The sequence below is a fragment of the Macaca thibetana genome, chromosome X (assembly GCF_024542745.1).
Source record: "Macaca thibetana thibetana isolate TM-01 chromosome X, ASM2454274v1, whole genome shotgun sequence".
Taxonomy (NCBI): domain Eukaryota; kingdom Metazoa; phylum Chordata; class Mammalia; order Primates; family Cercopithecidae; genus Macaca; species Macaca thibetana.
In genome coordinates, this window is record NC_065598.1 from 18715168 (window position 1) to 18731070 (window position 15903).

The 15903-nt window shown below is 41.6% G+C and overlaps 2 protein-coding genes across 2 annotated transcripts in view; one reads left to right on the plus strand and one right to left on the minus strand.

Moving 5' to 3' along the window:
* PDHA1 (pyruvate dehydrogenase E1 subunit alpha 1) overlaps window positions 1-15903 on the plus strand; it is a 563563-nt gene that overhangs the window by 275495 nt on the left and 272165 nt on the right. The gene's annotated exons all lie outside the window — the stretch shown is intronic.
* ADGRG2 (adhesion G protein-coupled receptor G2) overlaps window positions 1-15903 on the minus strand; it is a 134732-nt gene that overhangs the window by 78426 nt on the left and 40403 nt on the right. The window contains exons 2-3 of the mRNA XM_050776623.1: window positions 15627-15671; window positions 1343-1461 (exon numbers count right to left, since the gene is read on the minus strand). Of these exons, the coding sequence (XP_050632580.1) occupies window positions 1343-1460 (118 nt within the window). The 5' untranslated portion in view covers window position 1461; window positions 15627-15671. The remainder of the gene's footprint in view (window positions 1-1342; window positions 1462-15626; window positions 15672-15903) is intronic.

Here is a 15903-nt window from a genome sequence, read left to right on the forward strand (position 1 = left end):
ACCATTCAATGGCAAAAGGGCAGTCTTTTCAAGAAATGCGGCTGGAAAACGATATCCACATGCACGAGAGTGAAGTTGGACCCTTAACCTTACACCATATACAAAAATGAACTCTAAATCGATCAAAGGACCTAAACATAAGAGCTAAAACTATAAAATTCTTGGAAGAAAACATAGGGGAAAGTCTTCATGATATTGGATTTGGCAATGATTTCTTTGATATAACACCAAAGCATAGACAACAAAAGTAAAAATAAATAGACCACATTAACATTAAAAGAATTTATGCATGAAATGATACTATTAAGAGAGTAGAAGAAACACTCTACAGAATGGGAGAAAATACTTGCAAATTATATATCCGATAAGGGATTAATATCCAGAATACACAAAGAACTCCAAAACTCAACACCAACAAAAACAACCCAATTCAAAACTGAGCAAAGGATTTGAATAGACACTTCTCCAAAGAAGATATATAAGTGGCCAATAAGCACATGAAAAGATGCTCAATATCACTAATCGTTCAGGAAATGTAAATCAAAACCACAATGAGATACCACTTCACACCCATTGCCAAAACAACAGGAAAATACAAGCATCGTCAAGAATGGGAGACACTGGAATTCTTGTGCCTTGCTTGTAGGAATGTAAAATGATACAGCCACTGTGGAAAACAGTTTAGCAGTTTCTCAAGATGTTAAACACAGGGTTATATGATCCAGCAATTCCCTTCTAGGTATATGCCCCAAAGAAATGAAAGCAGGGACTCAAATAGTGATTTGTACACCCATGTTCATAGCAGCATTATTCACAACAGCCGAAAGGGGGAAACGACCCAAATGCCCATCAATGGATGAATCAATAGACAAAATGGGGTCAATGCATACAGTGAAACATTAGCCGTTAAAAAGAATGAAATTCTGATACAAGCTGCAATGTGGGTGAACTTTGAAAACATCCTAAGTGAAATAAGCCAGGCACAAAAGGACAAATATTGTATGATTCCACTTATCTAAGGTACTTGCAATAGGCAAATACATAGAAAGAAAAGGAACAGAGGTTACCAGGAAGGGGTACGGGGGAAGGAAATGGGGAGTTATTGTTTAATGGATATAGAGTTTCTATTTGGGATGATGAAAACGTTTTAGAAATGGATAGCGGTGACAGTTACACAAAATTGTGAATGTACTTAATGCCAATGAACTGTATACTTAAAAATGGTTAAAATGATAAATATTATATTATTTTACCATAGTAAAAAAATCCTAAATAACAAAAAAATTACACACATACAAGCAGATAAACAGAAAAAAAAAATGAAGAAAAACAGACACATTACCTTCCAGGGATGTTACCAGAACGACATGAAGACAAATGATGACAAGGAATATCTTGAATGTCAGTAAAACTTCTTCAGTTCTGCCAACACGGCCACACTGCCTGCCAGAGAAAACCATCCTGGAATAAAGTAAGGCGAAAACAGATCATCACAGCTGCCATAATCACAACACGGCAATACCTCAAAGGTCATTCCTCAACCAAGGCAACCTGTGATCCTGTGCACTTCAAATTGCTATGGTTCCAGAGAATCAGAAACGCCAGTTGGGCACTGGTAACAACAAGCAAAACCCATGTTTATGATGGGAGGGTTGCCCAGTAGGATGTTATACCTATTAGAAGCAAGGTAGCCCATGTGGATTTATGGAAAACATCAACACATGCAAAATAACAAGAGAAGAAATTAAAAATGCAAAATGTTACATCATTATTACCACTACACAGAATCTTTTCAATAATCTATCAATTTCTCTGTTATTTTTCCTTAAAAAAAACACTTTTTTAAAGAGATAGAGTCTCGCTATGTTGCCCAGGCTGGAGCGCAATGGCTGTTCACAGGTGTGATCATAGTATACTGAGGCTTCAAGCAATCCTCCTGCCTCAGGCAGCGCCACTGTGCCCAGCTCCTATTCATGCCTTTTTTTTTTTTTTTTTTTTTGAGGCGGAGTTTTCCTCTTGTATGTTTTATACTGCAAAAGGATAAGTGATATGGACAGGAGGCAGGGAAATATTGGGTAGAAGAAGGTGGTCCTGGACAAGGGCCACACTCTCAAGCCTGGACCCGTAGCCCAAAGTGAGAACATGCGTTCCTGTTTCCCTGCCCAAATGTTGGCTTTTCCAAAACCACCCTGGCCTGCCCTGTCCCCCAGTCCGGTATCCATAAAAACCCCAGGCCTCACTGGCAGAGTAGCAGAGAAGGAGAGAAGAGAAGTAGCCGGACGTTGGAGAGGAGCAGCTTGACTTCAGAGAGATGGCTTGACAGTGGGACTTCGGAGAAGAGTTCAGCCACAGATGGCCAAACTCCAGGGGAAGTTTCCCACTCCATTCCCTTTCCAGCTACCCATCCCACTGAGAGCCACTTTCGTCAGCAATAAAATCCTCAGCATTCGCCACCCTCCAATTTGTTCTTACAACTTCATTCCTCCTGGATGCCAGACGAATACCTGGGTGCGGGTGCAAGAGGCTGTCACAATGACACTGAGCTGTTTAACACTTACACTGTCCACAGATGGCAATGCTAAAAGAATGTGCTGTAACACATGCCCTCTGGGGCTCTGGAGGTCGTGGGCAACCTGTTGATGCTGCCGTGGGCCCGCACAGAGTCCTGCTCCTGCTGGTTGCCCAGAAGCACTCAACCTGGCCTCTGTACCCACTCACCTGCGTGCTCCCCCTCCCGCGAGGGGGTGAGAGCTGTGGGCTGAGTCAGTGAGCCACTCCTTCATGAGTCCCACGAAGGGGTCAAGGGAACTACCCAGTTTCATCAGTACATTGCGTTTCCTTTTTGTTGCACATTATTTTATCATCATTGCTTGCATTTTAGTAGTTTATATCAGAATTGAATTTAAAAGCCTCATTTGCCATTCATTCATTTATTCATTCAACAAATATTTATTGAGGGCCAGTATGTACCAGTTGAGATGTGAGGGCTGAATAGGAGTGAGTTAGATGAAATGCACGTGCTGGAGGTGGGGCAGGGGCTAGGGGAGAGTTCAGCACACAGAGAGAATCGCAAACGCTAAGACCGTCTGATCCTCCCATGTCTGGGAGTTGGCCAACATTACCCCATGACGGGCAGTCAGCACTAGGAGCGGAGGCTGGCGTGGAGTGCTGAGAAAGGAACCACTCATGGGCACAGGCACAAGCAAGGGGGTGGCGAGAGCCAACTGGGCAGGCTTCCTCTACACAGCCAGAGGGAAGTGGCTGGACAAACCAGGCTGTGTGTCCTCAGCGAGCAGAGCTCTCAGCCAAGGGCACTCATGAATCCAGCCACCACTTGCAGCCTCTGCAAGTCCTAGAGTGAGTGTGAATACACAGTGGTGAAGACTAAAGAGCATGAGTTCAAAGGTCCCAGCTCGGCCACATAATATCTGAGTGACTGTGGACAAGTTATTTCCAATGGTCATGTTTCCCCATCTAGCAAATTGAGATAACAGCACTCACCTGATAGTGCTGTTGCAGTGAGTAAACAAGAAATCTTTGCACAGTGGCTGGCACTGTGAAGGTACTGTAAATGTTAGCTGTACTCGTCATTCATTCATTCATTCATTCATTCAACAGGTATCTATTTTGCACCTAGTATGTGCAGGATCAGGCAGTGCTGGGATTAAGGGGTAGAGGGCATGGAAAGAAGGGGGATATATAAGCCAGAATTTCTGTCTCAAGATAAAGCTGGCAATCTTTAAGAATTCTGTAATTGAATACTCATAACCAGCACTAGGAGAGTGATTCTTTCCTTGACCTGACATGATGATGTTTTAGACCAGGAGGTGAATCTTTCTCCTTCAAAAGACAGCTTGCATATCTTAAATTAATAAATTGTATTATGTATTAATGCTATAATATGTTGATCAATTATAAAAAGCCTCTAATTTCTCCCTCCTCTTTTAACCTCTCTCTGGGCATAATGGCATGTTATTGATCTTCCCAAAGGAGTCACTCAAATGAGGATGTTAACACAGTTGTGCAAAGATGTATCGATGTCTCTCTGGAGGAAAGACCTAAGTGTCTGCTACAGCTATACAAAACAATCTCAGTGCAGCTCAGAAATATAATGTTTGCCAAGGAAACCAGAGAGAAAAGAGTACTTATTGTACATAATTCCATTCATGAGAAATCGAAGCAGAAAAAACTAATCGATGCGGTGAGAAGTCAGGAGAAGGCTTATCCTTGGAAGGTAGGGAGTTATAACAATATTGGATGTGGGCACAAGGGAGGCTTCTGAGGTACCGGGAATATTATGTGTGCCAGTTACATGGTCGTGTTCAGTTCACAAAATTCACTGAGTTGTATACTTATATGTATGCCATAATTTTCAATAAAAAGTTTAAAAATTAACCTATTTTTTAAGTTTTTGAACTCTGCCCCCCCTCCAAAAGCACTGCTTTAAAAAAAAAAACGGAGGCATTATTGAGTGAACTACAGCGCCACAGAAAATGCTCTCCTCTGCAAATGCCTTAGGCTTGACTCTACCTGAAACTGGTGGAGCTGACTTAGATTTAATTCACAAGTATTTAAGTGTAGCCTGGGGAGACAATATCAGAGTGGTTTATTTCTGGAAAGGAACTCAGAAATCACCTATCCTCGAACCCTCATTCTACAGATGAAAGAGGCCCATCATGGCAAGCTTCTCCAACCCACGGCCCACGGGTCACATGTGGCCCAGGATGCTTTTGAATGTGGCCCAACACAAATTCTTAAACTTTCTTAAAACATTATGATATTTCTTTTGCAATTTTTTTTTTTAGCTCATCAGCTATCAATAGCTATAGTGTATTTTATGTGTAGCCCACAACAATTCTTCTTCCAATGTAGCCCAGAGAAGCCAAAAGATTGGACGCCCCTGCAAGTCTGGGGGATGGGTCAAGGTCATTCAGCTATTTGGTAGAACCCTTACTCTTTCTACCAGAACACAATGCCAGCCTCCTGAGACTTTGTCTCCTTGTAAGTAAAATGTTTTGAGTCCATCAGGTGAAAGACATCAAGTTCAAAACGTTATTATACAATCTTAAAATGTCTACAAACTCATTCTTGAGCTTTGCTAACTCTTAGGGCAGGACCTAAGTGGTGTACAAGACATGATCAAAGGTAAATTTGTGTATTCAGTGACTCAGTGTACATACACAGTGAGTGACTACTATGTGCTGTAACTGAGACCTCTGATCAAAATAAACTATGCCTTTTCACTAAAGACAGGATCTACTCAACTTCCAAATGCAGGTAGGAAAGGCCAGAATGAAAGATGATCCCAGCAACCATCTTGAAAAAAAATATAGATCAAGAACTTAATGCAGACTGGCACCACTCAAAAGACTGCTTTCAGTTGTCAGATCTGGAATACGTTTTCTCAAGGCTGAACATATGTTTTTGGAGAAGTTTTATGATATTTGAAATAATGTAGCTTCTACTGCCTTCTGCATAAACCAAGAATGTCCTATTAGGTCATAAAGTCTCTAGGATCACTAATCAAAGGGAAATCTGTGAAGTTTGAAACCTTTAGTCATTGCACATCAAAGCCATTTTTCTCTGTTTCAGCTGGAACATTGATATAGTTTGGATACGTGTCCCCATCCAAATCTCATGTTGAATGTTGGAGGTGTGAGCTGGTGGGAGGTGTTGGATCATGGAGGATCCTTCATGAATAGCTTGGGCCATCCCCTTGGTGATAAGTGAGCCCCAGAAGCAAATGTCACTATGCTTCTTGTACAGCATGCAGAACCAGGAGCCAGTTAAACCCCTTTTCTTATAAATGACCCAGTCTCGGGGATTTCTTTATAGCAATGTAAGAACAGCCTAACACAAACATCTATTCATCTTCTGGTGCAATTGGGGTTAGCTCAATGCTATCCAGGTCATCAACAAAGAGGATTTGAATAACCACTGGTTCTTAGCAAATTTTTAAGGTGCTAAGGATGGCTAGGAAGATAGCAACAATTACAAAGAAAACTATTTGGTAGCATTTGAACAGTGAAACATAGACCTTGACACTAGATTAAAGATGATCCCCAATTCATCTTTATCCAGGGCCCCCTTTTAAGTTGTGAACTCTGATGTAAATGGCAACCTCTCTCCAGAGTTGTATAGTGCATGAACTACATGACTATATGCCATGGTGCTTCCACTCTAAAAACTCATTCTAGAGCTCTTCAATTTCATTAAATAGTATCAGTATCATATTTTTAAATATATATCATCAGTGAAACCTGTTATGACAATAAATGATAAATCTGTCTCTAGATGTAGAATAATTAAAGAATAATATCAGAAAGGGAGAAATAGCTTGATACCACCATAGGGTAGGTCTGGGTGAGGGTTATTCTCTGTTATCTCTGGTTAACTGGCATACTTTGATTATACCATAGCTACTATGATAGAGGCAATGATTACTATTTTTGACCTGAGTTACAAGAGGTATGATAATTGTTCCCTAAGTCTTCTAGAAAACTCTTTGCTTTTGGGACATTTATACGGAGTCATATATGTTGGCTTACAAGACCACCACAAGGGGAAATGTAAAAAAAAAAGGACTGCAGGGGTTCTCAGTATGGATAAAGCAAGAACAAAAAGTGAAAAAGCAATTGATTTGGATTGTTCAATTTTCTTTTTTTTTTTTTTTTTTGAGACGGAGTCTCGGTCTGTCGCCCAGGCTGGAGTGCAGTGGCCGGATCTCAGCTCACTGCAAGCTCCGCCTCCCGGGTTCACGCCATTCTCCTGCCTCAGCCTCCCGAGTAGCTGGGACTACAGGCGCCCGCCGCCTCGCCCGGCTAGTTTTTTTTGTATTTTTTAGTAGAGACGGGGTTTCACTGTGTTAGCCAGGATGGTCTCGATCTCCTGACCTCGTGATCCGCCGGTCTCGGCCTCCCAAAGTGCTGGGATTACAGGCTTGAGCCACCGCGCCCGGCCAGATTGTTCAATTTTCAAAGAAGTCAGAGAAAGAATCAGGAAACTGGTAAGAAAAGCATAATTAAATTTCTATTTGAACACTGCTCAATGACTTCGATACAGGAAATATCTCAGGGGAAAAAAAATGTCTTCAGCATTCCAGAAATAGGTTAGGTTAGTTAGACCAAACCTTGGGCTGAAGACAATTAAAATCATGAATAAAATGCTAAAAGCATTTTCTTTTATTATTATTATTATTTATTTTTTGAGACAGGGTCTCATTCTGTCACCTAGGCTGGAGTGCAGTGGCATGATCATGGCTCACTGCAGCCTCGACCCCGTGGGCTCAATTGATCCTCCTGCCTCAGCCTCCTGAGTAGCTGAGACTACAGGCATGTACCACCACACCTGGCTAATTTTTAAATTTTTTGTAGAGATGAAGTTTTACCATGTTGCCTAGGTTGGTATTGAACTCCTGGTCTTAAACTCCTGGGCCTCAGCCTCCCAAAGTGCTGGGATTACAGGAGTGAGCCACCATACCCGGCACATTTTCTTTCTTCTTCTTTTTTTTTTGTTTGTTTGGGGCAGAGTCTCACTCTGTCTCCCAGGCTGGAGAGCAATGGCATGATCTTGGCTCACTGCAACCTCCACCTCCTGGGTTCAAGCAATTCTCCTGTCTCAGCCTCATGAGTAGCTAGGATTACAGGTGCCTGCCACCACACCTGGCTAATTTTTTCTATTTTTAGTAGAGATGGGGTTTCACCATGTTGGCCAGGCTAGACTTGAACTCCTGACCTCAGTTGATCCATCCAGCTCAGCCTCCCAAAGTGCTGGGATTACAGGAGTGAGCCACTGTGCCCAGCCGTGCATTTTCTTAAACATATCAAAGAGCTGGCAAGATAGAAAGGAATTGCCAGGCCAAAGGTGAAACTCAAGCAGGAACCCGGTAAGCAATGTAAGCAATGAAGCCCACTTATACCTGTGGGTATGGGCCTAATGAGGCAAACCTGAGTATCAAATATGACATATGAAAGAAAAGTTCAGAGACATGGAGAAAAGAAATATAATGTCTAACATACACTTAAACAAAATTCAAAGAGGAGAGAATCAGTGTTTGGAATGATAATGACTAAGTGCCTCCTTAGTCATGGGTGAAAAACACCAATCCTCAGATTTAAGAAGCCCAAAGAATCTCAATCAAAATAAATAAAAAGAAATCTACACCTAGATACATCATAGTGAAAATGAGAGAAAACAAAAACAGGAACATCTGAAAAATTGTCAGAAAAACAAGACAGATAACCTTCAAAGGAGCAGCTGTCAGGCTGGGGGTGCGGTGGCTCACGTCTGTAATCCCAGCACTTTGGGAGGCCGAGGTGGGTGGATCACTTGAGGCCAGGAGTTCAAGGTCAGCCTGCCAACGAGGTGGAATCCTATCTCTACTAAAATTTCATAAATTAGCCAGGTGTGGTGGCACCCACCTGTAATCCCAGCTACTCGGGAGGCTGAGGCAGGAGAATCGCTTGAACCCGGGAGGCAGAGGTTGCAGTGAGCTGAGATCACACCACTGCACTCCAGCCTGGGTGTTAGAGCAAGACTGCACCTCAAAAAAAAAAAAAAAAAAAAAAAAAAAAAAAAAAAAAAAAAAAAAAAGAGAAAGGCTGTTAAGAAGCTGCTGTTAGACTGACAGCTATCTTCTCAGAAGCAACAGTGGAAGCCGGAACCAGTGGAAGTCTGTCTGCAGCGTGCCGGAAAGAAACTGCCGACTTAGAATTCTGCTCTCAGGGAAAATATCTTTGAAAAATGAGGGCAAGATGAAGATATTCCCAGACAAACAGAAACTGTGATGTTGCTCCCTGCCTGCAAATCATTACTGAAATCAATCCTAAAACATGTATTCAGGCAAAAGACATAAGATCTGATATGCAAGGAGGAATGAGGAACAAAGGAAGTGGTGGGTTTGTGGCCAGGCCCATGGCTAACATTTCTAAGATACAGTTCAAGAGTTTAAAAGAAGGCTTTGCCCTTATTCTTCCCCTAAGGCTTCATTCCAAGCTGTAAGAGGCTTTGTGCACACGCACGTGATCACCACAGCCTGCATACCCTAACCCCCTCTCCTTCATGCATGTACCCCTTGGTCATCCCTTGGGTCTGGGAGTACATACACCTGCAGCATGGCTTGCAATGGGGAAGGGGAGTGCCCAGGTCCTGGAAATTGGCACAGAATGTTTGGATTGGGAATTCCAGGGTCCTGGATTCCCAGAGTATGATCTAGAAGCAAGGGTGAGGGGAAGAGGGAGGCAGCCTCCAGGTAGGCATGACTTCTTGACGCCACAGACTTCTTGCCATTTGGAGAGGGGTGGAGCTAGAGAAAGGCCAGAGCGGGGACTCTAAATCACAAGTCACAAGCCAGAGGCCCCAGTTGCCCAGAACTAGGGGTAGTATTCTCTATTGGCAAATCCAAATCAACTTTTACTATATAAAACAGTGCCAGTCATGGTGGCTCACGCCTGTAATCCCAGCACTTTGGGAGGCTGAGATGGGCAGATCACTTGAGCTCAGGAGTTCAAGACCAGCCTGGCCAACATGGTGAAACCCCATCTCTACTAAAAATACCAAAATTAGCTAGATGTGGTGGCGGGCACCTGTGACCCTAGCTTCTTGGGAGGCTGAGGCAGGAGAATTCTTTGAACCTGGGAGGCGGAGGTTGCAGTGAGCCAAGATCGTGCCACTGCACTCCAGCCTGGGTGATAGAGGGAGACTCTGTCTTGAAATAAAACAAAACTACTATATAAAACAATAACATCTTGTAGGGATTAGTGAAACATGATAAAAACATACAGCAACTATCTCATATATATAAACATAGGAAATAATATATGTATTATATGTAATATAACTAAGGAGATGACAAAATGAAATTCAAAAATTAAAGTCTTCCAAGGTCCTTGAATTATACTAGAGGAAGCTAAAGGTATTGATTATTTTTACACATTGAAAAGTTGAGTAGACATGTTGTAATTTCTACACCAGGTTGTAATTTCTACAACAGGTTGTAATTTCTTTAGTAACTAAAGAACAGAAAAGGGACATATAACTTCCTAACTAGTGGAGGAGGAAAACAGTTTTTAACATATTCAGTCAGTCTGGAAAAAAGGCAAGAAAGAGGAGAAACAGCAACAAAGAATGGTTAGGAAAAATAGAAAGTGATAAAGATTTAAAAACAAATGCAGGCTGGTGCAGTGGCTCACGCCTGTAATCTCAGCACTTTGGGAGGCCAAGGCGGGTGGATCACCTGAGGTCAGGAGTTTGAGACCAGCCTGACCAACATGACGAAACCCCATCTCTACTAAAAAAAAAATACAAAAACTTAGCCAGGCATAGTGTCAGGTGCCTGTAATCCCAGATACTCGGGAGGCTGAGGCAGGAGAATCGCTTGAACCCAGGAGGCAGAGGTTGCAGTGAGCTGAGATTACACCACTGCACTCCAGCCCTGGGCAACAAGAGTGAAACTCCGTCTCAAAAAAAAAGAAAAAAAAATGCAGATAAAATGATTCATGTAATATAAATGGACTCAATGATTCCATTAAAAGACAAAGGATTATCAGACTGAAAAAAATACAAACTCCAATTATATGCTATTCACAAGGACACAAATAGAACCTAATGATTCAGAAAGTTTGAAAGTAAAGAGATGGAAAAGATATGCTATGCCCAAGCTAATCAAAAGAAAACTAATGTGTTTATACTAATATCAGACAAATTATACTTTAAAGCAAAATGCTTTACCTAGAAATAAAACCGTTCATTCATAAAAGATTCAATTCTGAATTGAAGACTGAAGAAATGTACATGTGAATGCAACTACTGTAGCCTCAAAATACACCAAACAGCATTGACGGAATATAAGGAGAAATAGAACAAATTCACAATCATAATGAGAGATCTCTATCAGCAATTGGTAAAAATTAAATAAGAAAGTCATTAAGGATATAGAATATTTGAATGACACATTTAACCAACAACACGAGGACCATATTTAGAAGCCCCCATTCAACAACTGCAGCGTACATAATCTTTTCAAGTGCACATGGAATGTCTGTGAAACCATCCAGACCATCAGAAAAGTCTCAAAAGCTTTGTAAAGAATTGGAAAACAGGAAAGCAGCATGTTCTTTGACCACAACACAATTAAGTTGTAATAACAAAAAGTTAGATTTATTATTTAACAAATAACCCATGGGTCAAATAAGTCACAATGTTTATTAGAAAATATTCGCCAGGCGTGGTGGCTCACACCTGTAATCCTAGCACTTTGGGAGGCTGAGGCAGAAGGATCACCTGAGCCCAGGAGTTCGAGCCCAGCCTGGACAACAAAGTGGGACCCCCCTCATCTCTACAAATAAATCAAAAAATTAGCCGGGCATGGTGGTATGCGCCTGTGGTCCCAGCTGCATGGGAGTCTGAGGCAAGAGGGATAGCCTGAGACAAGGAGGTAGAGGCTGTAGTGAACCATGATCACGCCAATGCACTGCAGCCTGGGCAACAGAGCAAGACCTTGTCTCAAAAAGAAAAAAGAAGAATAAAGAAAATATTTGACTTGATCAATAATAAAAACGCTATATAAAAAACACATAGGATACAGCTAATGATAGAGTGAAAATTATATTTTAAACATACAAATTAGAAAAAGAGAAAGGCTTAAAATTAATGAATTAAGATTCTTAAGAAGTGTGAAAAAGTACAGCAAAACAAACCCAAAGAAGAAGAAGGAAGGTAATGAAAAAAAAAGAAGCATATAATAAAGACAGAAAAAAGACATAAAGATTAACAAAGCCAACGTTGCTCTTTGAAAAGACAATTCTGGCAAAATCAAGAGACAGAGGGAGGGGAGGGAGAAAGGGGAGAAAAAGAGAGAGGCAGGGAGTGAGGAAGTAGCTAATAGGAGGTATGGAAAAAGCAACACACCTGTAAATGCTATAAACGTAATAAATATAAAAGGCTCTTAGGGACAACTTTCTTCAATAATTTTGAAACTCTAGATAGAAAGGGACAAATTTCTAGAAACAAATACCAATTACCAAGAAGGAATCAAGTAGAAATGATAAACATGAATAGTAGGTATAACCATTAAAAATCTCAAAACGTCCCACAAAGAAAACTCCAGGCCCAGATGGCTTCACTGATGATTCTATCAAATATTTAAGGAATAAGAGTTCCAATCGCACAGAAACTAAAGAAAAAGAGCACATCTGAAATCACTTTTACAAGGCTATCATAACCCCAATGCCAAAACCAGACAAAGAAAGTCCTTAGATTTTTACCCATTATATAAATCAAATGAGACTGTTTTCAGATTTCTCCAAGATGCTCACAGAAATGTCTAGCAGCAATTTCAAATCTTGTAAATTGAGGTAGTTTGAATAAATATTGGACAAAAGGAACTGTTCTGAACTTCAGCAACAAAATTTTTTGAAGATAAGGTCACCAAGAACTAAAAACCAGTATTACTGTAGTAAGAGAAACAACATCCCATATGCCAAAAACAACCATGTCCTAAAGATGACAGAAACTAGGTTAACTGGTAAGTGCTGAATAGGAACTCTAAAACAGCAGCCTTGTATGTTGTTTGTCAGAGCACAAAGTCAAGTCAATGCTGAGCCATACGGCCTCACTGCAGTGTGAAACGTTCACATCTCTGGAATCAAATGGAAGGAAATGACTTATTTGGTCTTTACAGTGCAAAAATGATTTTCTTAATAAGCAGTAAGTGCTTTCTGATGCAGAAAAAGGAAGCTTTATGCAATAAAACAAGTGAATCAATATCAGACATGCAAGATTAGAACTAAAGTGCGCACTTAATGTAAACATACACTCACCAAACCTGGTGAGGGGTGTTTTGTTTTTTTGTTTGGTTTGGTTTTTTTTTTTTTTTTTTTTTTTTTGAGACGGAGTTTCGCTCTTGTCACCCAGGCTGGAATACAACGGCGTGATCTCGGCTCACCGCAACCTCCACCTCCTGGGTTCAAGTGATTCTTCTGCCTCAGCCTCCTGAATAGCTGGGATTACAGGTGCCTGCCACCACGCCTGGCTAATTTTTGTATTTTTAGAAGAGACAGGGTTTTACCCTGTTGGCCAAGCTGGTCTTGAACTCCTGACCTCAGGTGATCCACCCACCTCGGCCTCCCAAAGTGCTGGGATTATAGACGTGAGCCACCGCGCCCGGCTGAGGGGTGTTCTGTTTTTTGGCTCCCTTGCTCATCTCCAAATTTCTCCACTCTCTCATACCTCCGATCTACCATACTCTTGATTAGCCATGTGTGAATTATCCAAGGCAAGGTGAAAGCCTACTTCATCTCTCTCCCCTCACTCTTCAGGGTCTTCCCCCAATGCTTGCAGTATGTTTAACACACACAAATGAGCAGAACAGCATAGGATTCGGGAACACGCATGGTAGAGCCTTCACATCTAAGCTCCACCACTTACAGTGTAAACTTGGGCTGTTCCTTAACCTCCCTGGAGTTTAAAATTCTTCATCTGAAGACATGGAAGCAATGCTAAGACCTAGTTCACAGGGTTCTGTGGGGATTAAATGAGGTAATATAATGAAAGTCTTAGTTTAGTCAAGAAGTGTTAGCTACGATTACAAGCATAATTAGAAGACAAGCTTTTGTTTTGTTGTTGTTGTTGTTGTTTGGTTGTTGTTTGCTTGCGTTTTTTGTAACAGGGTTTTGCTCTGTCACCCAGGCTGGAGTGCAGTGATGCAATCTCGGCTCACTGCAACCTCCACCTGCCAGGCTCAAGAGATCTTCCTGCCTCAGGCTCCCAAGTAGCTGGGACTACAGGCACATGCCACCACCCCCAGCCAAAGAAGATAAGTTTATAATACACTCCAGTCCTAAATGTAAACAGATTTTGGAATTATTTCCAAAATAATTGACATTCATTCAACTAGTTGACAAATATTTATTGAAGTTCTGTTACAAGCAAGATTCTATGCCAGGGACTCAAGATACTGCAAAAACCAAGGCAGATACCTTTCCCGCCCCCGAGAGCTTAATAGCCACTACTCAGATTCATTGGTCATTGGCATGGCCAAATAAATAGTGATTTTTTTTAAAACAACAAACAAAAGATACTTTCTGTTCAATGGTCCATCAGACTCGACTTGGCCTAAAAACAAAAACAAGGAAGCAGAACACAATAGCCTCTCCTATATAGGTTTGGTCTCCACCTCACCCCCATACCCACAGCGGGCACTCGACAAATATTTTTTCATTGATTTGGTCCAGAATCTACTACTGCAAAATAATTCTATCAATATGTAGAGGAGAGAAATAAGAGACTCTTCTTAAAAGCCTCCTGGGGCATTGATCTGCACTGCAGGGCTGGGGCAGGGATAGGGCAAAAGCATATGGTTAGTGGTCATCTAGGAAACCATGCTGGAGAGGAAGCAAGGGACTCAGGAAACCAACCCCCCCCCCCCTTACCCACCAGGGCCCACCCCCCGCCAGGATTCTGTGCCCTTCCTTAGTTTTGTCATCACACCATGCCCATTCCTGTTTCAGGTCCCAGCTGGGCCATTTACTGGCTGTGTGACCCCGCTCAGGTGTTGTAACCTTATTTATAGCAATAACTTACTAGTATCTATTATAATAACGATGTGTTATTTATCATGTAAGTTATAATAGGATCATTCTAATTTGTATTCATTATGATATTTACATTGTTTACAAAATTTTGATAATTTATGTCAATGAATTCCCAGAAATAACCACTATTTATGAGTCTCAAAAGAAATAGCCTGGGTACAGTGGCTCAGGCCTGTAATCCCAGCACTTTGGGAGGCTGAAGCAGGAGGATGGATTGAGGCCAGGAGTTTGAGACCTGTCTGGCAGCATAGGGAGATCCCGTCTCTACAAAAAATAAAAAATTAGCCAGGCATGGTTGCACGCACCTGTGGTCCCAGCTACTCAGGAGGCTGAGGTGGGAGGATCACTTGAGCCTGGGAGGTCAAGACTACAGTGAGCTGTGACTGCACCACTGCGCTCCAACCTGGGTGACAGAGGGAGACCCTGTCTCAAAAAAAAAAAAAGAAAGAAAGAAAGAAAAAAGAAAGAAATAGGAAGCGTGAAAGTAGTGGCTTCAGAATTTCTATCTAGAAGAGGGTCATGGGCAGAAATCTGGTTGGAAGGATCCTTTGACAGTTGCATTTGCACAGCACTTAGGTCAGAGAGAGAACAAACACTTCCTTAGTCCATTTCAAAACATGACAAAAGCTGTTAGAGCCAAGGGACACACGTCCAGGGAGCAGGAAAGGGGAAAACAGTGAAACAGAATCCCAAATAATTCCACGTAAATGATCATTATCTTTCCCCAGCTTTGATCGCACCATGTAACTTCAAAATCGGTACCCGTTTCTGAACGCCCATTCAAAAGCAATTGGGTTACCAAGAAGAAACAGGTCAGCAATAGAATCCCCAAGGAAAAGAAAGTGTCTGAAGGAAAGAGAGCTCCAAGTGGGAGTGAGGAGCTAAAAACAAAACAAAACAAACAAAAAAGAATAAAGTTGATATAGGGATGGGAATTTGCAATGAAGGAGGGAAAATAGGAAAGAAAAAAACAAAACCCAGGCCAACATGTTCCTCATTTCTACAACATTATCTCGTAGAAATAGCATCACTCACCTGACTGCGAGTTCAGAAAAAAAGGTGGAGAACCTCTGTGCACACCTGAAAATGAAAAATAATAATAATAAAAAAGCAAAATTAGGCCAATGGAAAGTAGACTTTCTTGACTGCATAATACTTCAATACTGCAGTGAGCTCATCAGCCGAGGTCCCCTGGGTTCCCTACTGCACGTCACAGCTTGAACTTAGCAGTGGAGTTACAGAAAAAATGGATGTAAACCCTGCTTTTGAGGAACTTATATAAAAACTGGAAGCGCAAGCCCAAAGCCAGTTT